The 23,613-nt window shown below is 45.9% G+C and overlaps 1 protein-coding gene across 1 annotated transcript in view; it reads left to right on the top strand.

Moving 5' to 3' along the window:
* Window positions 1-23,613, top strand: part of GALNT11 (polypeptide N-acetylgalactosaminyltransferase 11) — a 319,722-nt gene that overhangs the window by 208,797 nt on the left and 87,312 nt on the right. The window contains exon 6 of the mRNA XM_085632014.1: window positions 12,677-12,926. Within this exon, the coding sequence (XP_085488140.1) occupies window positions 12,677-12,926 (250 nt within the window). The remainder of the gene's footprint in view (window positions 1-12,676; window positions 12,927-23,613) is intronic.

The raw sequence follows: 23,613 nt of genomic DNA, 5'->3' as shown, positions 1-23,613 counted from the left end.
GCTACCTCCGTGGCCTACATTGGCTCAGGGCGGAGACCCGCATTAAGTTTAAAACCCTGAGCTATATGTTCAAGATCAAAATGGGAACGGCACCACAGTATCTTAACTCCCTCGTCCGTCCCTATGCCCCCACTCGCCATCTACGATCTACCACTCTCGAATATTTCACAGTACCAAGGTTCAAACTATCCAGGATGGGGGGAAGATCTTTCGCTTACCTAGGTCCATCACTGTGGAACACCCTTCCTCTCGCCATACTCCAAGAGACTGTTTATACACGCTTCCGCAGATCCCTCAAGACCTGGTTATTTAACCAGTAACTCCTTCTACTACTGCTTTTAGCAACACCTAGTCCGCTTGGCGTCGGGAAACCCTTTTTGGGTAGCTGTTGCGCCCTATAAATTAAAAAAAAAAAATGATTCTTACAGGACATACCCCATGGTAAGCTTTTTTGCAGTTTGGAAGGGGATTGTGGAGTGCTTTCACATTCAAGCGTCACAGCGACTTGCAAGCTACTTTTTCTCGCCTGTGTAGAGCGGTGTGAGAGTGAAGCGAGGGCGGAAAAAGAGAGGCAGGCAAGCAGCGTCTGCTGCATTTGAGCATTATGGCGTGGCGCTTTTAGACCCCATGATCGAAGCCGGCCGAACCCGGTGAGGCTGCAGTTTCCTTGCGCAGGCTGGCCCCTCCAGAGTGGAGGAATCAGGAGGAAATTATCAGAGAAAGCGCGCAGATAGGGAAGGGAACATGGAGGGTGCCGTCGCTTTGAGCATAAGAAACCCAGTGACAAGAGCCTGGAGTCTCTGATAGTTGAAGTATGCAGCTTGGGGCTAAAGCAGTGAGGGTAGGTAAAGCGAGGAGAGCTTGGGGGCGGGTGAGAACACTAGGCATTGACTGGGCAGCCCTATTGGTGCTGCTTAATACTGGTTGAATATCACTTGTGGTACGCCAGTCAGGGCTTTGCTGTTTGCGTGTTTAGCCTCTTCCCCCCTCCAGAGTGCCTCCTGTCTACTTGCTTTATATGCAACTTGCCACCCGCTCTTTCTACTCCAATTGGAGTCTTTAACTGGACTGGATATGTGAGCCCCTGTCAATTTTTTGTTAATTAATAAGTAGGGGTTATCCAACGAGTCCATTAACTTATGTTTTTTTGCCCACCTCTGAGACGTTGGGATGATTATTCTGGACTTGGATAACCAAAGTGGATACTCAAAATTGCTGGTCTATATTTTCACATTTTATACTAATAATCACCTGCAGCAGTGGCTGAGAGTCCTTATTGGACACAAGTGGTCTTAGGTGGACTTAACACGTTTCACCTGACTTAGGTTACGTGTTCTGTGCCGTGTGTATCATTTCAAAGGAGCGATAGAGGCTTATTTATACCCTCTTGGTGGGCAGGGCAGGACGATTAGAGTGTTTGTGTGGCGCCACCCAGGCCCGGTTCCTCTCACGAGGGGTGTCATTTTAAGCAACTAAATACCCACGGTTTCGGATAATACGTGGACAGGCTCACCTACAGAGTTGAATTTAGGAAGGAAAGTGGTCTTCGAATTTTGTAGGAATGTCTTCTAATAAACTCCGTTTTTATTAAGAGCGATTTTAATTGAAATAATGCCGGAAGAAGGGCGAAGTTATATAAAAGTAAAGTTCTAACACCACCAGGAAAAGGAAAAATTATGAAAGCCTAGGCTGGAAAGGGACCATTAGCAACTGCCCTCTTAGAGAGTGAAGAGTATGCAGAACAGGCAGCACCCAGCACAGAAATCCCAACAGCTTTCTGGGATTTCATTCCTCCAATTTCCCAAGATATAACTTCTCAGGTTGCACCTATAAAGGAATTCGTGGTGAAACCTTTAGTAATAAAGTTAACAGACATCTAATGGAAAAGGGTGCAAGGAATTTGCAATTACCACCAATAATGTGGTAGGTAGTTCTTTTGTTTCTCAACAGGGTGCGGATTTACAATGTGTACCAGAACCACGATTATCCTCTTCACCAGTAAGTTGGTAGACAAATATGTCCGACCCCCAAATAGATGATGAATACATGGGAATTCCCTCTGGGGACAGGGGTATTGAAGTTTCAGGAAGAACTGCCTCAATCAAGTATAAATGGGCCGATAACAGAAAAAAGGTAACTGCTCCGAAGATCCCTTCCCATTGGATGGATCAAATCAGTAATTTGCGCCAAGTCTAGATATTTCTGCAGCATATGGGGGCTAGAGAGGGTCTCTCTCGTTGATGTATTATGATTGATGCAGAAAACTCTGCATGGGAATCTGGAAGCGACGGTGGCTCTAATGATTAAGTAAAAAACAGACTGGGCGTCTTAACTATTGCAATAGAATGGAAAGCTATTAATGCATGTATGCTCGCAGTAGTGAGCCCAGCGGGGTTTGTGATGACTTAAATACATCGACAAGGCACCTGGTAAATGGAGCAAGTGGTACACCAGATATTTTCATGTCTAAAGTCCTGATGCTTGTGAAGAAATGGGGAGATTATGTTTTCTATAGAAGAAGGGCCTTAGAGCTAAGGGAGACACAAAAGCCTGGTAAAAGAGGAGAGACCCCAAGAAATATCCCAAGGAGCGAAGGGAGATACAAATGAATAGTAAAAGGGTGACAAAGCCTCACGCTAGTAATTTGTGCACAAAAGTCATTAAGATTAAGGGTCCTGGGAAGTTTTCTGATTGGGAACAAACCCATAAAAGAGGGAAATTAGAAAAGCTATATCAAGAGACGAAGCAAGTGGGAACTTCAAGGCCCAGAGTTAAAGGGTTCCCTGGTGGTGTAGGTCAACAATCGAGCAATGGCTCACCTGACACTTTACATGTCCCATAGGATGGGTTGTTGCTCTTTTTGTACTTGTTAAGGTCCTTTATGGTGTTGTATTCATGCCTCTACCTCCTTTCGCATCCGCTCCTTTGTAGAGCGCTCTGAAACCCGTATGGGTCATGGTCATGCTTTATAAAACTTTTCAAATAAATAAATAATGGCAGACCATAATAAAGGTATTAGTAAACAAACTTGTATAACACCATCGACCCAGGTGAGTGAGACAAAGGACCTTAACCAGGAAAGTCAAAGGAGGTTAGATGGGGTTCCCTATATAAGAACTAATAACCCTAGGTGGGTCACCAGTACTGACGTCCCGAAAACTAACAAGTTTGGTATGCTGAGAGATTGCAACCACTTGCAGAGCATTTCGTAATGCACTTTGATGTTGTCAGGCAAGGGGAGAGAGCCCGAAAAATGAGACTGCTAAATAGGCTAAAGTTACTTGAGGTCTTTCATAAATGTATAGCCCTTAAGGATATAACTTGTAGTGACATAAAGCAAGTGGGATTTCTATATACAGGATCTGCGAAGGAAATAACGGTGGTCGCTTTCTTCTCCCGACTAGTAAAGAAAATTATAGAGGATGCAAGGGAAGAGTTTGCCCTAAAAGGTATCTTTTACCATCCCCAAAATAAGATGTTAGACCAGCAAAGCCATTCTTAAATTATCATGCAGATCTGGATGTTAGACAAGTAAACCTGGTACTTGAAGATTGTACGTTCAGTGGATCAAGTAGAACACTAGGGCATAAGAGCAATAACCACCACGTGACTGTTGCAATGCATAGCCATAATAGATTTGACCCAATCAACCCAGACGATGTAACTTGACAGAAATTCTCTAGGTGAAGTGATATAGATCAGGATAAGAAGTCTCCTGACAGCCTTTCTCTATTAATATGGAATGTGTATGGGCTAAGGCGTATCCTGTAATTCGACCAAATGAACATCATTTTGGGGGAATATGAGATTTTATGTTTCCAGGAGAATTGGCTGTCCAGGGAAGGGGGGGAGGGATTGCCATTCCCGTGTTTCACTCAGATCTACTCCGAAGCTCCACATAGTGGCTTGGGGAGAAACTCAGGAAGTTTAATCACCCTGATCTCTATGCGTATTGCTAAGGGGGTAACTCAGATGCCAATGAAAAGTGAGTGGCTGTATGCTGCTAAAATAGATTTGCTTTGTCCTGGCGATTTAGTAGATGGCATGGTTATAGTAAATGTTTACGTTAATCGGAGGGAACACAAGTATACTCTAGTCCAATTTAGATTATTGAAGGAAGGTGTAGGTCAAACTGTAGTGTCCTATCCATCGAGTCTGATACTAGTTCTGAGAGATTTTAATTTGAGATTGCAGCCAGATCATGAAGAGGCTAGTATTGGGGACTCATTGGAAGTCTTTAAGATACCATTGGCTTATTTTCCAAGGTGCCAAAAGTCGAAGTCATCAACCCAGTTACAGGGATCCTTGCAGAGCCATAGCTTTGTCTGCCTTAATGGCCGCTACGCTTCAGATGCACCAGTATGGCAAACGTATAGGCATGGTAAAATAGAAGGGCCAATAGATAATATGTTCATCCAAATTTGGTAGTTTTTCCTGGTTGAAGACTTTCAGGTTTTGCCATATCAAATGAGTGATCACTTCCCTTTAACAGCTAAACTGCATTTAAAAATGGCAAGCAGGAAAGCGATTATGCCACTATATACTGAATTCCCTAAACGCCCCACAACTAGGGGTGGGTGAATAATTCCGCTCCACCAGCAGAGTTTTGTCGACTCGCGTTCCGCTTGGATTGTGGAGCTTTGGCAAAAGTCTGCCAACCACCGTGTGGCAGAGCTTTTTCTCATGCGCGGCTCACCAACGTTAAGTTGGCGAGCAAGAATTTGCATCCCCTAGCACGATAGTTGGGCGCTAGAATGCCTCCTGACGAGATTTTCACACCATGGGCCGTCGCAGCAGGTCACGGCTGTTTGTGTTGACAAAGCTGCCACTTGAGTAGAAAATCTACTCGAGTGGCAGAAAGAAGCAGCACCCTCTGGCTTGCTGTGTTGGGCTGTTCATGCTGATTTTACAGCACGAAACAAGCTCCTAGCGCTAAAAATCAGCACAAGAAGCACAATGTGTTGAGTTCTGCCCACTCGCAGAACTCTGCAGAATCTCGCTGAGTTTTTATGTAACTCCACTGAATTCTGCAGTGTGAAACTCTGCGAGTTCCGTCCACCCCTACTTACAACAAGTTCAAGTGCTCAACATATGCAGGCACATTGGTCCGGCCCTTGAGATTCTGGGACAAATTAATGCTATCAGAACAACCAAAAGTAGTCTCCTTGTGCAAAGATTAAATAATGAAAGGTGAATTAGGTTGGGCCAGAGAAGTTAAAAAATTGTTGGGAGATATGACAAAAATAAAACAAATAAACAAGTCAAGTCAAGTCAAAAAAAGTCTTTATTTCGAATATTTCATCTTAAAAGACATATTAATATTTCATCAGAACAGTTAAAAATTGGAATACGATTTTACATCATAGACATAAAGGACCATTTGATAAATAACAAGTTAAAAAGCAGTGATAAAAAAAATATTAAACAATTCAATTAGCAGCGACTTGAAATTGGTTTTAACATACACCACATGAATAAGAGAAATACTATACTTCAGTGGTAGAGACCAGGGAGTTAGGGCTATATCGGCTACCCCGTAAGAGCCATGCCCAGCTAATAAATTTAGCTAGACCAATAACCACAAGAGGTGATGTATCTGTCTTAAGGATCATGCTAGCGGCATGGGCTGATCTGACACCTATTTCACGACACACAGGCCGCAACCAAGCTCTTCTAGGTTGATGGTATTCCGGACAAACAAATAAAAAGTGATCAACTGTTTCTATCAGATTCTTACAAATTGGACATTTATCATTGCCATTAGCAGTCCAACTTGAAGTAAAGGAGCATAATGGAAGGGTGCCAGTTCTAAATTGGTGATATCATTTCCGGTCCTGCTGCTTGGTTATTACATCCCAGTATGCCTCAAGAGAGGGTTGGTCCTTAGTGGTCAAGTAAGTTGTAGTCCGGGAACTGCCAATCAGAGAAGCATGACGTTTGCATAATAACTCTAAACATTTTTTGGGGGGGAAAGACGGCCGACACAGGGTTAGACCACAAGTCGCCCATGCCCATATCAGTCAGAATAAATTTAATTTCTGACAGCCAGCTAATTCTATGGGAGCCCCCCAGGTCTTTTACCTCTAGCAGTGCCTTGGCATAAAGGGATAGCTCCGGGGTAGTCCATAGGCGTCGCCAAAACGCCAAAGCCCTATACCGGACCATATCCTCAATAGGCTGACATCCTAGATCGTATAAAAGGGGGATACGTGGGGCGGATTGGGGTAGCCCTACTAATGACCTCAGAAAGTTATTTTGGGCCACCCTCAAAGAATCCAATTTACTAAACCCCCATAGTTCGGCACCATACATAACAGCTGGGAGAATTTTAGACCCATAGATTTTTAACAGGGGTGCAACAGGTTTTGTAAAGGATTGCCTATGTTCTTTGAGCAGGGCTCCACCTAATTGCAAGTGCTTAAGGCTGAACAAATCAATCTGGGGCTTCCAGCTTAAATTGTCACTAAAAGTGACCCCCAGATAAGTAAAGGTGGAGGTCTGTTCCAGCGTTGCACCACCCATATCAACCCTGGCTTTAACAGGACGAGGGCCACGAAGGACCATGAACTTGGTCTTCCCCACATTTACCTCAAGCTCATGTTCGCGGCAGAATAGCTCAAACCTAGACAGTGCTGACTGGAGCCCCTGTCGGGTTTTTGAAATGAGAAGGGTATTGTCCGCGAACATGAGCAGGGGGACTTTCATACCAGCTATCGAAGGTGCATCTGTCGGGAAGTTTGAAAAATATCTTGTTACTCCATTTATGAACAGGGAAAACAAAGTAGGGGCCAGTACACACCCTTGTCTGACCCCTTTGGACACTTCAAATCTCGCAGTCACCTCCCCTGGTTTGCCCCATCGGACCTGGGCATATGTGTGTGTATGCAACATAACTAAAAACCGCAATAATTCGACCGGCATACCCATCTCCCGGAGGACTTCCCACAATTTGGATCTTGGCACCGTATCAAATGCAGACCGTAGATCCACAAAGGCTGCAAAGAGCATACCCCCCCCCTAAGTAGACTTCCTTCCAATATAAAAGCATAAACCTAAAGGCTTGATCAATGGTTCCAACATGCGTCCGGAACCCTGCCTGTAGTGGCGTTAAAATATCGTTTTCAGAGATCCAGCTGGTGATACGACCCAGTAACAAACGTGCTGTTATTTTTTGGACCGCGTCAATAAGGCTAATCGGTCGGTAATTGGCAGGGGCAGAGCGATCACCTTTCTTATAGATTGGCAATATCTCTGCCCCAAACCAAGAATCCGGAACCAAAGCACCACTAGCCAGGGCATTAGCTAATGTTTTTATTAAGTAAGGGACCCATAAATCCTGCTCCTGCTTGAATAAGTCGGCAGGGATGCAGTCAGGACCTGGGGCTTTTCCATTCTGGAGTGATTTCAGAATTGTCACAACCTCGCTAGAGGTAAACTCTAAAACTCCATCTCCACTATATGGCCATGAGGCATTTTGTGACGTCTCCCTGGACTTAAATTGGTTTTCAAAATAACTATCCCACTGTCCAGGTTTGACATGGTTAGCCGGAATCATAGCCTGCGGGTTCCTACCCCATTTTAAAAGGTGCCAAAAATGGCACATGTTTCTGCCCTCGCATGCCTCATGTAACTCACGCCAGCGTGATTGGTCCCAATTTGACTTTGCTAATTTTTGGGCTCCTAATCGTTGCCGGATGCCTAGATTTGATTGCTGTGATCAAAGCTTTGCGTGACTCTCTACAGCCTGCATCAAACCACGAGTTTTCCCTCTGACATACAGACTTGGCAGTGGCTGGTATACTTTTAATGAAAAAGTTTTTAAGCCCTGTAAATAATTCGCTATGGATATCCGGGATGAAGTTTATAATCCCTTCCTTAGAATCACAACTAGACAGCTTACACATTGCTACGTTAACCATGTTCCTAATGGCGGCCCGAACAGATGGATCCGAAGCAATCTTAGGCCAGCGGACCCTTCTCATATCATTAGACAGGATGGCTTGCACCTGCAGAGAGGGTTCTTCGTCATTACGGGACCCAGTGAAACTACTATCTGATAAAGTCAGCATCAGGGGGTTATGGTCACTTTCTAACCTGTCAGTCACCACCATATCGATGACAACTGCCCACAACTCACAGTTAACCAAAATATAGTCAATTCTGCTCCCACTTCTACCATTATTAAAGGTTATCTTCCCTAGCCTGTCCGATGTCGTTCTACCATTGACAGCCCTCACCCCCATTTCTAAGCAAAGCCCCTTCAAAAAGAGGGCTGCTTGGGTCCATTTGCTAATAGGGTTTAATTCTAATTGGGGGATTTCCCACACGGAATCCTCAGCCTCAGATAATTTGCTGTCATCGATCCCCAGGGGTTCAAAACAGGTATTGAAATCACCTGCCACCACCCTATGGCCAACTCGGGGAGCATTACAAAGTAATTGATCTAATAAGTAGACTGAAGGGGAACATTTGCCTCCAAGAACTCCCCTAAGATAGGTATTAATTATGAGAATATTAAGGCCCTTTGTAGAAGAGACACGGATGGCCAGTATGTCGGGGCTGTCAGTCGGAACTTCCATGACTGCAATACCCTCACATTGACGAACCCAAATTGTCAGGCCACCCACCGGTCTACCTCTAGTGCCCTTGATGGCTGGTTTAAAGTAGTTCACGTACCCTACTCGAAAGATGGGGTCAACCGCCCAGGTCTCCTGGAAACACCATATATCTACCTGGTCTACAAACGCCACCCAGTCAGGAGAAGCCAGCTTTGATTGCAGGCCAGCTATATTCCAGGAGGAAAATGATAGGTTGTGACGGGCAGTTGGTAGGTTCGTCAACTGAGGCCCCATATTGGGATCGATGATAGAACATACAGTAGATAAACTTACATGTGCAATAGTAGTAGGTGGGACAGGTTCCACAACTTGTGCCATGGGTTGCATATGAACAGGTGGCTCCCGACAGGCAAACAATAAGCTCCCAGTTAGTTCAGACCAGGGGAGAACAGAACTATCCCCCTGTCAATCATTGTCCTCCAAAGTGGATAAGGCAGCGAAGCGATTATTTAACCTAACTGGCTGGGAGCCTAGTTGAGGGGCACAATAGGAGGCACGTTGCTGCATGAGAGTCAAAGCCCTTACAGGCCTATAAAAATAACCAAGAGGTAAAATCAAAATCTCGTCTTGGGAGGGAACATAGTGTGTGGCTATCTCCAGTATACGTTCTACCAATAAGGGAGACCTAAAACTTAGCACCACACAGTCACCTTTCATGGCCTTTTGAGTATGGCCAACGCAGGTTACCCGCCTGACCATTTTGAATTCTTCAAATAGTGGTTGACTCGCCCCAAGTTTTCTACCAAGGAAGTACAGAGCTTTCTTTTTTAAATTGGACCAATGCTCACTAGACCCCTCCGACAGTGGAGGAACATTAGCTAGGATGACTGTATAGGGGGTAGCTTCTGAGGGGAGATGTAAGCTCATTGGTGCTTCAAAAGCCACTGGATTATAAGTCACGGGCCTTGTCGAATCCTCAATAGTCTGTTGTTCAATCAGCGGTCTTCTTAGAACATTAGGGGCGGCCATGGGCCTAGTAGATTGTGCCCTTGGTGCTGTGGGGACCGGGGGGGTACTTATATGGGTTCTTAAAACATGTTGACCAGTAGTAGCCCTTACACTATTTCGGCTGACCACTTCCTCGGTGTTCTGTACAGATGTTATTGCAGCTAATGGTTGAATTTTTATCAAATTAGCTTCAATATGATTAAGCCTAATTACCACAGTTTCAAGCTTGTCCAGAACAGGTTGTATAAGAGTCACTAGTTGGTCCCTAAGTATAGAACTTAAAATCTCAGGGCTCTGCTGGTCCATGAGTTGCGTGTTATTTGTGCAGGTAGGGGCAGAAGGTTGTACTAAAGATTGTGCACCCATAAAGCCAGGGGCGACTCGAGGGATGGGAGGTTTATTTTGAACTCTACCTTTTCTTTTTTTACAAGGCGGTTCTCTAACTTTAGGCCCTATAACTCTATTGTTCGCTCGAGTAGTTACCATTGCTGGGCTAGAAGGAGGGCTGGAAAGTAAAGGAGGGTCAGTGTGTCCAGAGCTGGAAGGGACACTTACTGGACCCCCCGGTAAACAGGAACCTTGCCGGATTACCATTGGGTTGTCATTAGCAGCTGTGGACATAACACAAGGCAAGGCTGTAGTAGGATCCAATGATAACCTTCGTTCCACAGCTAAGATCTTATCAGTAATTGCTAATTCGACCCTTGTTAGGTAATCGTCAAGTGTACCCGCTATCCTACCCCCGGCCTTCCTCTTACTCATGGTAGAGAAAGTCTACACACCAAACAGCCCTGTAAATAGGTGACAATATCACTAACCAAATACCCCACAGTTAGCACCAGGTGCTATAATGAGGCCTTGCAGTGGCCCAGCTAGACAACAGGATCAAAACCCAAGAGAGTAGGCCCAGCCCAGCCACTAACGGCCACTGACGGGCAAGAACGGGCCCGCCCTCGGCATGGGCTTCGCCCGGGCGCTACCCGCGCGCGTCCCGCGCTGCGGTGGCACCAGGCGGCCTAAGTAGTGTTCCGGCACTGCCTGGTGTCGTCACCGCATGCGCCAATGGCCAGAGGATGCTGGGAAATGTAGTGCTGATGGGCCATTCCCCTCACGGCAATAAGGGTCATATGCGAAGAGCAAAAAGCACTAGACTGCAGGGTCCGTTCCCCTCACGTTCCCCTCACGGCAGGTAATGTGGCAGCTGAAATGGCAACCAGGTCTCAAGAGGCGTCCCGCGCTGCGGTGGCACCAGGCGGCCTAAGTAGTGTTCCGGCACTGCCTGGTGTCGTCACCGCATGCGCCAATGGCCAGAGGATGCTGGGAAATGTAGTGCTGATGGGCCGTTCCCCTCACGGCAATAAGGGTCATATGCGAAGAGCAAAAAGCACCAGACTGCAGGGTCCGTTCCCCTCACGTTCCCCTCACGGCAGGTAATGTGGCAGCTGAAATGGCAACCAGCTCTCAGGAGGCGTCCCGCGCTGCGGTGGCACCAGGCGGCCTAAGTAGTGTTCCGGCACTGCCTGGTGTCGTCAACGCATGCGCCAATGGCCAGAGGATGCTGGGAAATGTAGTGCTGATGGGCCGTTCCCCTCACGGCAATAAGGGTCCTATGCGAAGAGCAAAAAGCACTAGACTGCAGGGTCCGTTCCCCTCACGGCAGGTAATGTGGCAGCTGAAATGGCAACCAGGTCTCAAGAGGCGTCCCGCGCTGCGGTGGCACCAGGCGGCCTAAGTAGTGTTCCGGCACTGCCTGGTGTCGTCACCGCATGCGCCAATGGCCAGAGGATGCTGGGAAATGTAGTGCTGATGGGCCGTTCCCCTCACGGCAATAAGGGTCATATGCGAAGGGCAAAAGCACCAGACTGCAGGGTCCGTTCCCCTCACGTTCCCCTCACGGCAGGTAATGTGGCAGCTGAAATGGCAACCAGGTCTCAGGAGGCGTCCCGCGCTGCGGTGGCACTAGGCGGCCTAAGTAGTGTTCCGGCACTGCCTGGTGTCGTCACCGCATGCGCCAATGGCCAGAGGATGCTGGGAAATGTAGTGCTGATGGGCCGTTCCCCTCACGGCAATAAGGGTCATATGCGAAGAGCAAAAAGCACCAGACTGCAGGGTCCGTTCCCCTCACGATCCCCTCACGGCAGGTAATGTGGCAGCTGAAATGGCAACCAGGTCTCAGGAGGCGTCCCGCGCTGCGGTGGCACCAGACGGCCTAAGTAGTGTTCCGGCACTGCTTGGTGTCGTCACCGCATGCGCCAATGGCCAGAGGATGCTGGGAAATGTAGTGCTGATGGGCCGTTCCCCTCACGGCAATAAGGGTCATATGCGAAGAGCAAAAAGCACCAGACTGCAGGGTCCGTTCCCCTCACGGCAGGTAATGTGGCAGCTGAAATGGCAACCAGGTCTCAGGAGGCGTCAATTATAGTGCTGCTTACTCTGCCACCCTATCAAAGAATTAATTAAAGATGAGCATGAAGATTGTGAGAAAAAAAGATTTGGATTATTCAAGGAAAAAGGCATCCGGAGTTGACATCTGTGAATCTAATACATCATTTCCTTCTCTGTTTAAGTTGCCTTCCCCAACAATGCGCATTGCAATTCTAAGGTTTAGAACTGGTCGACATCAGCTGCGCTCTCACTCCACTGGGCTAGCGTCTTTTAAAAATTCTGAAGGCTTGTGTAGTAGGGGGTTAAATATGTATCTAACAACACTGCATAGTGTTGTGGACTGTTTTTATTTTTTGAATAAATATCGGTAAGTTTTAAAACCCACATTTTTTAAAATATAAGAGTGAGATCGGCACCAAAAGTATTTTGTTTCATATCAGTATATGGATGTAGTCTGCACATTGACAAGATTTCTAATGGCTTTAAAGAATGTTATGCCTGAGATAAGTGATTTATTACTGTTTGTTGATTTTATAATGCATTAATTTTTCTATTTTAAATAACGTTGTAATGCGTTTTGTGAATCTGATATTTATAGTTTAAGTGACATTGTCTCAAATAAACTTATTTATGAATTGAACTGAGGCCTAGACATGCTCACGGGGATAAAAGTCGAAAAAATCGTTTGACTTTGTTAATTTTTGCCGTTGTTTATTTTCTTCCAGGAGAGGTGCTTGTGTTCTTGGACAGCCATTGTGAGGTGAACGAAATGTGGCTGCAGCCTTTGCTAACACCGATCAAAGAAGACCGGAAGACCGTGGTGTGTCCTGTGATTGACATCATCAGCGCCGACACGCTCATCTACAGCTCCTCTCCGGTCGTGCGGGGAGGATTTAACTGGGGTTTGCACTTTAAATGGGACCCGGTGCCTCTGTCGGAGTTAGAGGGTCCGGGTGGCGCTTCTGATCCTTTCAAGTAAGCCTTTGGGTTTTACCTTAAAGTGTTAAAGTGTAGAAACATACGGCACACTATTTTATTTTTGAGGGCATGATGTTAGAGGAAATCTCCCACGTAAGAAAATAACCAGGCTTTTTTATTAACTGTTCCATAATTTGCGCAATCATGGGGATTTTAAAAAGCACTTTTGAAAACTATTTTGTAGTCTGTTTGCAAAAAGCTGATGCGGGCGCAGTTTTAATGAGTCATTCAGTAGCCCTTCATGTTGTATGGGATGCAACTGGGTAACTTTAGCTGACGCTGTTTGATGGATGAATGGATGGATGGATCGACATTGATGACCCTTTTTGTTGCTTTCTCTACAGTAACTCCAACAAATGTTAGGTCAGATGGAGTGCTTAATTTGTGCGGGGGTTTCACACCGCACTCCTTTCTTGCTTCCAGGACTTATTTTTCATCGTCAGAATTTCACCCAGAGCAAAAGAAAAGGGAGAAAGATAGGAAAACCATGACCAAGGAAGGCAGCAGGGATGAAAAAGAATCTGCAGGAGTAGGTAAAGTGTAGGTTGGTGGAAGAAAGATCCATGATGTGGAATTAAAAATATGCAGCCTTTGTGTTGCACAAATTCGGCATTCGACAGCACCAGCAGCTCGCTCCTAGGAAAGACTCTACGTCCATGCACTTTTTTTTTTTTTTTTTTTTAGGTCTCGGCCTGACGTAAGCAGCGCATGCGCTGGTCTCGTCATACGAGGCTTCTTTGAATCGATACGATTCCAGAAGCCTCGTCCCAGATCCGCCTTCAGCTTTCATTCGTGTGCGTCGTTTGGCGTCACGAATTATGCCAAAGGCAGTACTTCCTTGTTGCCACCCTGTCTCCTTTTAGGCACGCCCACCGGGATTGGATCTTTTACCAGCAGCGTTACACTATTGCCTTTAATTACTGGGGAAGCACGATTTGTTTCCCCTTCCGTCTGTCTATCTCAGAGACACGTTGCTTAAATGTTGCCGTCTACCAGAATACCAATCTCTCGCCCCGTTTCCCCCTTCATTCGATTTCACCTTTTTTCCTTTCAGTTCCTGTCACGCTGTAATGTCGTCTATCCCCCTTCCCTCCACATCAGTCCCACAAACGGTTATTTTATTAACGTGTGGTATGCATTTTTTTAAAATTTAACGTTCCGTGCTCTCTGAGGCATTTCCTGTTGCTGACCAGACCGAGAGTTGGTTGCCGTGTCAATGATGTGGCTACAAATTTACATGGCGCTAGTGCACATAAAGGTACTGTTGTGGGGCTTGTTTGTGTTTACTCACGAGCCGCGTCATTTGACGTAAACCCCAGCCAAGTCACAGTTGTGCTCAGTGAAAGAATAGCCACCCCCCATCTCCTCCCCCATCCATTAAGCAACCCTCCCCCTCCCTTTTTAGGTCTCGCGAGCCAAAGGCTCGAAGAGACATTTTATATCTGGGCATTTCAAAGTGCTGCCGTGGCCTAAAGCTACAGTGCACGTGAACGTGCACGCGCGCAGCGCCATGTGTCTTAATCCGTAGCGATCGTAATCACGATCACTTTCACTTTCGCGGGCTCCTCTGTTGCTGGCATTCCCCCCTCCCTTCTCGTTTGTTTTATACATCGCTATCTCCATCCCCACCGTGACACACTCCTAGCTTTTTATGGACATTATGATATACTTTGAAGTGCTTGAGTCACTTTACGACAGTTTAAAAAAAAACTTTTTGATAAGCATGTAGAGCGCTTGTTTACAATAGCGATTGCGAAAGCGGTCGCTTTCAGTGCCGCTTGTTCATTTAAGCTGTTCCTTATTTCATATGTAGTTACCTGAAGGTGAAAGACAGAATTTTTTTTAGAATATTGTTTTTAAACACACCTTTTACATCGTTCCATGCTCATTTACCCCGCTCGCATTGCGCACAGCATCACAGTTCCCATGCGTTTTTTGAATGCACTTCGACCACTACTTAAAGTAAACACAAAAAGGTGCTACGACACGGGTGCGGCACTTTGTTTTTAATTACTTTGAGCCATACTGTACAACGGCCCGTGCTGATGTGCAAGTGCAACATCTTATAGAACGGCAACGCCGATAGATCCCGCATAGATGAAACTTATTGGCTTTGCAAATGCTTGTTTAGCACTTATAGCCTGCAAACGAAACAACGCCCAACCACATGCATGAAAATACTGGACAAAAACGGCCACTGCAAGATCCTACACCATCACCTCCCCTGCCTCCCGGATGCTGCTTTCGGTTTCATTCTCTGCCAGATTCCATGTCAGCGAACAAAATACCCTTCAACGCGACAGCAACGGGCGCCTTGACCCACTGGGTGATGTCAATAGTGCCAAGCGACCCCAACTCTCCTGCTGTGTCTAGCGACCTCAACTCTCCTGCTGTGTAACTAAGCAAGAATCTAATCTGAGGCTCGCTTGGATCCGCGACAGAACAGACACTTACTTAAGGGGGCTCACCTAGTTTATTTTCCTTTAGAAGCACTTTTCATGAGCACTGTTTTATCTCGCACTCTTACTGCTCATGAGGCCTCCCATGGACCTATGTGAGAGAAAGCGAAAGTAAGTGGCACTGCATCAGTTGAACAAAGTGCTGCACCCCATGGTAATAATTAGGTGGGGCGTTCCGTCTCTGTCTACTGTGACGCTCCATTTCTCTCTCCGATTTTAATCTCTAGAGCCTGATATTCTTGAATCAAGCCACATAAACATTGAATGCCAACTGAGACATGGAATTGCACAAACCCCAGAACAACACAACATTTGGGAATATAACGCATCCGTGGGTGTTCCTTCTTCCTCCCTGACCCACATCTTGTGACAGTTGCCCCCTCACCCCCCCCCCCCACCCCCCCTCCTTCTCTCTGTCTCATTCTCTCAGAGAAGCACAGCAGTGAAAGGTCTCTGTCACAGCTCTGGTTGCCCGAATCCCTGTTCATGCTCCTGAATTAACAGAGCTCGGCTCTGTTACAATTAAGCTTTTGATCTTGGGACACATTCTGTGGTGTGATGCAGCCTTTTCTAGCAGGTGCGCAACACCCATTGGACTCAAAGGGCTTCAGCCCCCCCGTCGTGTGTGGCAGCCGGGATGAGACAGCTTCCCGGCTCACACACAGCCGCACCCGAGCACTTCACAGGTCTTTAAAAGACCATTTGTATGTTAATGAGGCCTTGCTGTTGTTTCACCCCATCTAAGAGCCCCTGCAGCTCCACTCTGCCTAAGGCTTAAAAGATTCAGCCCCCCCCCCCGAAATTTTTTCTTAGCTCCCCCCGAAATTTGGCTCTAGTTGCGCCTCTGTTGTCTGGTGCTGCCTGTAGCTATGTTATTGCTCGTGTGGTCTTGATTGCAGTGGGACTACAATGGCAGTTTACTCCTTTGTTTTGCAGTTGCATTTCTACAGCGCCACTTCCTCTAGACAATTCTGATGTACTAAAACGCTTTGGAAAGAAGAAGAGTTTCTACCACCGGACAAAGCTATTCTGTAAAAGTGTTTGGGTGGCAAATGAGTTGGGTATCGGAACAAGTGTGCATCTGAGTTTCAAACACATCAGCACCGACAGCCAAGAAGCAGGACTGAAGTCCTTGCAGCTTGCGCTTGAGAGACATCTGTTCAAAACAAGCATTTACAATGCAACGGTCTCGTATTCTTGAAAGTTTGAGATATTGGCGCTGCATTATTATTTGCAACGTCAATAGCTCAAACTTTCAATAATGCCAGCCTTACTGCATTGCAAATGCTTCTTTAATTTGTAGTCCTGCATTGCCCACACTGAATACATTCCAGTGAAACGTAACTTCGGAATAACGGCTTGCTTTTTAAATAGCGCTTCATACTGAGCCTGCCGTTTTTAAGGCCTGTAAAAATGAGGAGGCAATTTTACCAATTTAAATGTATCCGTTCTGTCATTCCGAACAACTAGAGGCAGAGTTGATCTTGCTGGGATTCGAGCTAGTGACATATGGATAAATGCCAATAGCAGCGGTGAGAGTTTAACTAAATGATCCATTGTCATATGTCATAAGCTCGGCCTGGCTAACGCCTTGACCTCTGCTCCCGCCAGCAGGGCTGGGTGTACACAGAGAGAGAGGAGAAGAGAATATTCCGTTCTGTCACAATGCAGATGCGTGACCTATTGCTGCATCCAATGTAAAGAAATAGAAAATGTCTTTACTTTTGATGCAATCGCGGCACCATGTTTTTCTATTTCTACTTCTTTACTTTTGCTGAAATCACGGCACCCGCGTGGGTGCCGAGATTGTAACAAAAGTAAAGTAATAGAAAAGAAATGGCAGGACGGCCGCACTTAGCATGCAACTTGCCCCTCTGCTTAAAAAAAAAAAGCATTTGCAATGCAATAGGTCTCGCATTTGCGAGAGTTTAATCTATTGGCATTGTAAATGGCAATGCCTTTTATTTATGTTTTAAAAACCAACACGTAAATAAAAGGCATTGCCATTTACAATGCCAATAGCTCAAACTCTAACAACTGCGAGACCTATTGCATTGCAAATGCTTGTTTGGCCTTGCTGTGCTTTCACTTCCGTTCTTTTCTTTTAGAGCTGCTGCCCTGGGGCAGTGACACAGATGTCCCTCGGAGACAGAGGCGTGGTTTAATCTTCAGAGTCTGTCTCTACCTCTCTACCTCTCTCTACTACTCACTACTACTCACTCTCTACTACTCTACTACTCACTCTCTACTACTCTACTACTCACTCTCTACTACTCACTCTCTACTACTCACTCTCTACTACTCTCACCTACTCACTCTCCTCACTCTCTACTACTCTCTACTCCTCTCTATTCTCTACTACTCACTCTCTACTACTCACTCTCTACTACTCACTCTCTACTACTCTCTACTACTCACTCTCTACTACTCTCTACTCTCACCTACTCACTCTCTACTACTCTCTACTCCTCTCTACTCTATACTACTCACTCTCTACTACTCTACTACTCACTCTCTACTCTCTACTACTCACTCTCTACTTTTCACTCTCTACTACTTTCTACTACTCACTCTACTACACACACTACTACTCTCTACTACTCACTCTACTACTCTCTACTACTCACTCTCTACTCTCTACTACTCACTCTCTACTACTCACTCTACTACTCACTCTCTACTACTCACCTACTCACTCTCTACTACTCACTCTCTACTACTCTCTACCTCTGCGCGCACACATATGCACACGCACACCCACACATATATATATATATATGTATATATATAAATACATATATAAACATATATATATATACATCTGAATATCTATATAAATACTAATATAAATTCATGCATACATATACATCTATGCATACATATGCATGTTATGTACATGAAAGTTTGAAAAACACTAATAAAAGCAAAGCTAAAAAGCCACCTAATTGCAAACAGAATTGCTTTAACTTAAACGAGGGCGAGACCTATTGCATTTTCATTGCTTGTTTTAATGAATCACTGGTCATGCACCAGTGAGATCTTAATGTGGCACCTTGCCATGCAGGCTTCCTGTACTCATTGCCATAAACCCATTCTTTACCACTGTGATTACATAGTAAAACAATAAAACGAGCATTAGAAATGCAATAGGTCTCGCATTTTTTTGAGTTAGAGCTATTGGCATAGCTCAACAGCTACATTACAGAAATTGCGCTTTGCAGGTGACTAACAGAATATGCTTCGTGAAACTGCCTGAAAGCCTAAAACGATGTTGATAGCCTACAAAATTAAAAGGCAGATCAGGATGACCAGGAGGAAGGGCGGACGTATTGGGATGGCCAACGCAAGCAAACAATGAGGGAATTCGCTTGGCAGTGACCCAGGCACGCAAAGGCGGGAGGATCAGACCCAATGCACCAATAAAAACCCTGTATTTCTTAATGGCAAAAAAACTAACAAATGGCAATTCATGGGCATGCCAAAAGCCGATCGAGGAGATAACAACAGGTCTTGTAGACAGCGCATGCATAGGCTCAGCGCTGCCTAGGCTCAACCTAAAAAGGCACTCCGATTTCGGTGAGCGGTCCTGTCCTGCTGCCCATAATGTTCTTTATTTGCAGTTTACACCACCCATTTCAGCCGTTACTATGAGTCATGGTTGCGAATAGTGAAGACTTCCCGTTGCAGCTCCTCCTGCGAAGGAAAGCATTGCAAATCCTCCTTCGCCCTTGACAGCCATTTCTTTTTGCTCATCTGCTCTCCCTGGCATACAATTCAGTTGCAAGAATGAGGGAAGAAATGGGTTGGAGGTTTGCCCTCTGCTCTCATTCCATTACTACAAACACAACCTTTCAAGCCCCTGTGTAGGAGAGTAGGATCTGCACTTATGTTGCCCCCACTTTTTTTCTGATGTATACACTGGTTTCTGGCTATAGTCTGGCTGGTTCCCTGCTAATCAGGGCCCCAGTCTCTCTGTTCTCTGTAAATGACTTGGTGTGCATATTAGATGCACTAGTGATTGGATACTGTGGTACCTTATGAGCCCCTAGTATATGGTACCTTAGGTACCTAGGGCATAGGCACTTCACAGGCCTACCAGGGGCTGCAGCATGTATTATGCCACCCCTGGGAAGCAGACTCAATCTGACACCACAGGCCTGCTACTGCAGCCTGTGTGAGGTAGTGTTAGCACTCCTCACTGAGGTATAGGTTCCTATATCTCACCATACACACACATATAAACCTATCAGCCACCCCTATGGCAGGCCCTATCAATCCTGAGGGCAGGGTGCTTGGTTTACTATGTGAGGGGGTGCCTCTGCATGAGCAGTACCCCTCTGCAGCTGGCAGAGTCTATTCTCTGTGGCTGTTTGTGGATGCGGTTAAACCATATACTCTTAAGTGCATTATAACCCAGCGGTAAATGCTAACTTTGGAATGACTGCATCAAAACATGTCGTGTTTGGTGTCAAACAACTTGGAATCGTACCCCCACACCAGTAACTGGTGTGGGAGTATGATCCCACCCTTCTAGAGGGGAGGACATGTACCCACTGTACTAAAACGACAGAAATCTGAAAGAGCCCTGGCATCACAAAATGGATGCCACCAGCACAGACACTGGGATGCCCTCCTGCTGCTGACTGAAACTGTCACCACCTTCCAGACAAGATTTAGTGTATTGGAGCTGGGTGGGTGCACTCCTAGAGTGCTTTGAAGTCCTCCACTGGGGAAGCAGTAGGCTCCTCTGTGCATATGCCAGCTCAAACCGGTTCAGGGGCTACCTGTCCCTGCTCTGGCGCGAAACTGGACAAAGGGAAGTGGGTGTAACCACCCCCTACCCTGACCCTCCTAGAGGAGTGGTCATAGAGCTAGTCCCTCCCTTATCTTCACTATAAGATAGCAAGCTTTGCCATTGCAAATCAGATAACCCTGGACGACGCTCTACAAAGAAGAATCCTGGCCCTTCGACGTTCCACTACCTTTGGAAGACAGAAGAATCTCCCTTGGAGTTAAGGAGTGACTGCCCTGCTTGGCAGGCACCAAAAACCTTAATCAACGATTGCAAACTTTCCCGCTCCAGGCGGAGTTCCCTGCTGCCCCGGAAGTGGATTTTCTTACTTCTCGACGGCCATTGTGAGTCCCCAGCAAAGCTGTGGCGAGTGGACCCCACAAGTGACGAGGAACAGCAATACCCGGGCACTATTGTCGAGTGCAATTCCTTCACGACGTTCTACGAACTTGTGCTTTGGACCATTTGTGGCCCAAGCCTCCAGCAGGTTTTGCAGCGAAAATCAGAGGCCTATCCCGTCCCGAGGGACCGTGGGCTCCTGTGAAGCATTTCCTGAAGAGGCGTCTTCGCGATCACTTGCCCGTTGGCTAGTGGGTCCCCGGAAGACTTTCTTATCGACTAAAAGGGCTCCCCTGGTTGCTCCAGGCCTGCCCTCCCTTACCCTCGCTGGGTGAGCCCCTCAAACCTTGCTGGTCTGCACCATCGACTTTCTTCAGTCTACACAAGACTTTTAGTTGCCAAGGCTTGTTGGCTCCAATCCGGTTGCCGACACCGCCATCAGCTGCAGACGTCGTGGCACACTCCGAATCCAGCTGCTGGTCATCGTTGATCCTTCCTGGACCTCGTTAGCGAAGAGTCAAAACACCATTGACGACCTGAAATCAACCGACATCTGTGGTCATCCATCTTCCTGGCCACCGGTCACTGGCAAGTGACTTTGAACACTGTCCCTTCAATTTTCAGGTCTTCTGCATCTTGAATCCACCCTTGGATTCCACCGGACACTTCTTCAGTCGACGCAAGCAGCAAGTCTTCTTTGGTCTCCATAGAAAACAGCGACGCGACCCGACACCAAAAGACACCTATGCACCCGGCTTCCCTGGGTGAGGTAACTCATGCACTCCAGTGCCCTAGTGTGTGTTGGCCCTCGAAATACTTACCTTGTAAGTGGCTTGCTTGTAGACTTCCTCGAAGTACCCTAAAACTTTAAAAATCAAACCGCAAATTGCTCCATTGTAATCCATAGGGAACCCGCGGCTGTGTTCACACACTGCACGCGTCTCCCGTGGGCCTGTTACTTACCTGCTAACACTGCAATAGTGAAGCCCCAGCGATTCCCCAGGCCCTTGGCCTTGTCATTTTGCAAGTCGACATTCTTATACAATTTTTTTAGTATATGGTCTGGGATGCCCCTAGGGCTCCAGCCATATTTGTGCTTAATTTATTGTGAAACGTTGACATTTGAATGTGTATCTGGCTTCTAATCTCATAAAGAGATTAGTAGAGTGTGTCTAGTAATAAATACATATATATTTGATATATATACCTGTGTGGTGTCTTTTCATTTGGTAATTCAAGAGATTATAAGGTAAAACAAGCTGCTTTACATTCCTCTGAGACTTAGCCTGAAGGCTGCTCTCCACAGCTACCACTAGGATAGCTTTCTTTAAAAGGTTGTCTTAAACCCATCTATCATAAGAGTCGAATTGGACTGGTGCAAGGTGGTCACTATAACTAGTGACCAGCATATGCCAGGCCATCTTCTCACACCCTGTCTTACCTGACGGGCCTTATGCAGCCCTACCGACTTTAAAGAGGAAATGACCCATTTGCAAATCTTATAGATTCCCTAGTCTAGTTATTTTAGATGAGTCAGTCCAGTTATTCATAAATGTATGTTATTTTGGTGCAGCTTTTGGAGAGCAGGCACGAGATCAAATGTAAAATGGTTATCATGGAGAGACTTCCATAAAGTAGCTCTTTCAACCAAGTCAAATGCTGTCTTAAGATCTATAAACAACATAAACAATGTGATATTTTTATGATGACTTGTTTAAGATATATGTTATTTAATCTCATTGCTTAGTCGATAGTACTATGAGCTTTTCTGAAGCCTGCCTGGAAAGTTGAGAGTAAGTTATTATCCTCTACCCTGGTTTCCATTCGGGTGAAGACTGCCTTTCAGTAAATCTTCCATGCGCTATCAAGCTGTGACAGCGATAATTGGTTGGTCCCTCCGAGAGCCCTTTTTATGGAGAGGAATTATAACTACTGTGGTTCAGGAAGCCAGGACCTTCTCCGTTATCCAGACTGCGTTGAGCCCTGTGGTTAATACAGGAGCCGCTAATGAAACTTTACTATGAAAGAAGTCACTTGGGACACCATCAGGGCTGAGGGCCTTATTTGGCTTTTGGGAAAAAATGGCTAGTTGCATTTCTTCCTCTGAGAATTTGCTTGCCCATTTCCTACTGTTAGAGGCAACTAAGGGTGTGATGCCGGATTGTATGAAGATGGAGTGTCTTTACTTTGGCCAGGGCTGGGGTTTGATGGTGCAGCTGTATTCGTATTCACATTAGAAGCTAATGTTTTATATATTTCCCCAAAACGATTAATCCATGCAACTGAGGTGATGACTGGGTCTAATGTTCTCAATGGACCCTTGCATCCTCAGTTTACCAAGTCCCAGAATCTTATATTATCCTGAGTGCCTTCTCAAATGGCTCCCCATGCACACAAATGGTTATGTCAGTTCTCATATTTGATTAGTCTCTTGTATTCCTGTCGCAGTGGTTTCAAGCGTGCGTCTCCCTCTTCCCAGGAGTGTCGGTGATTTAGGACTTTTGATAAGGCTTGCTTCATTTTTGGGCATTCTTCGTCAAACCAGTCTACTTTTGTTAACAGTTGTGGGGCCTTAGTGCCGGATTTAGGCCGGGCTGTGCCATGACCCAGGGATTGTGTTACTTTCAGCAATGTTTCGATTTTCTCAACAGAAATCGCGCTAGGATTTTCCAATTCAACAAGGATTTTTTTGTAGCCTTGGTTCCAACGATTGTGGCTACCCATGCTATAAGTATTTTTATTGCAATTAGTTTACCATGCAAGCTTTTTTTCTGCCAGATTTTGCTAGTACTCTACCCACAGCTTTTTTACACAGGAAGATCCCTGCAGAAGTGGATACAAAAATTAGTAAAAGTTACGATTAATGGATCATGATTGCTCTCGAATCTCCTGGTTATTGTCATGTTAATAATTTGACTTAAAGACTCCTGGGTGGTGAGTACATAATCTGTTAGTCTCTTGATTGCTAGACCTTTATTACATTTAGCAGGATGACCTGAAAGAGTACGATCACTAAGTGTGAAGAGATTATTCTGGAGCAAGAAGGTATTGAACTAGTGTTGAAGTCCCCACATAACAAAACAGAGTGGGAGCA

Source organism: Triturus cristatus, chromosome 10 (genome assembly GCF_964204655.1).
Source record: "Triturus cristatus chromosome 10, aTriCri1.1, whole genome shotgun sequence".
In the NCBI taxonomy this organism is placed as follows: Eukaryota; Metazoa; Chordata; class Amphibia; order Caudata; family Salamandridae; genus Triturus; species Triturus cristatus.
Note: the sequence above shows the minus strand (reverse complement) of the source record. Positions and strands in the feature narration are given on the sequence as shown.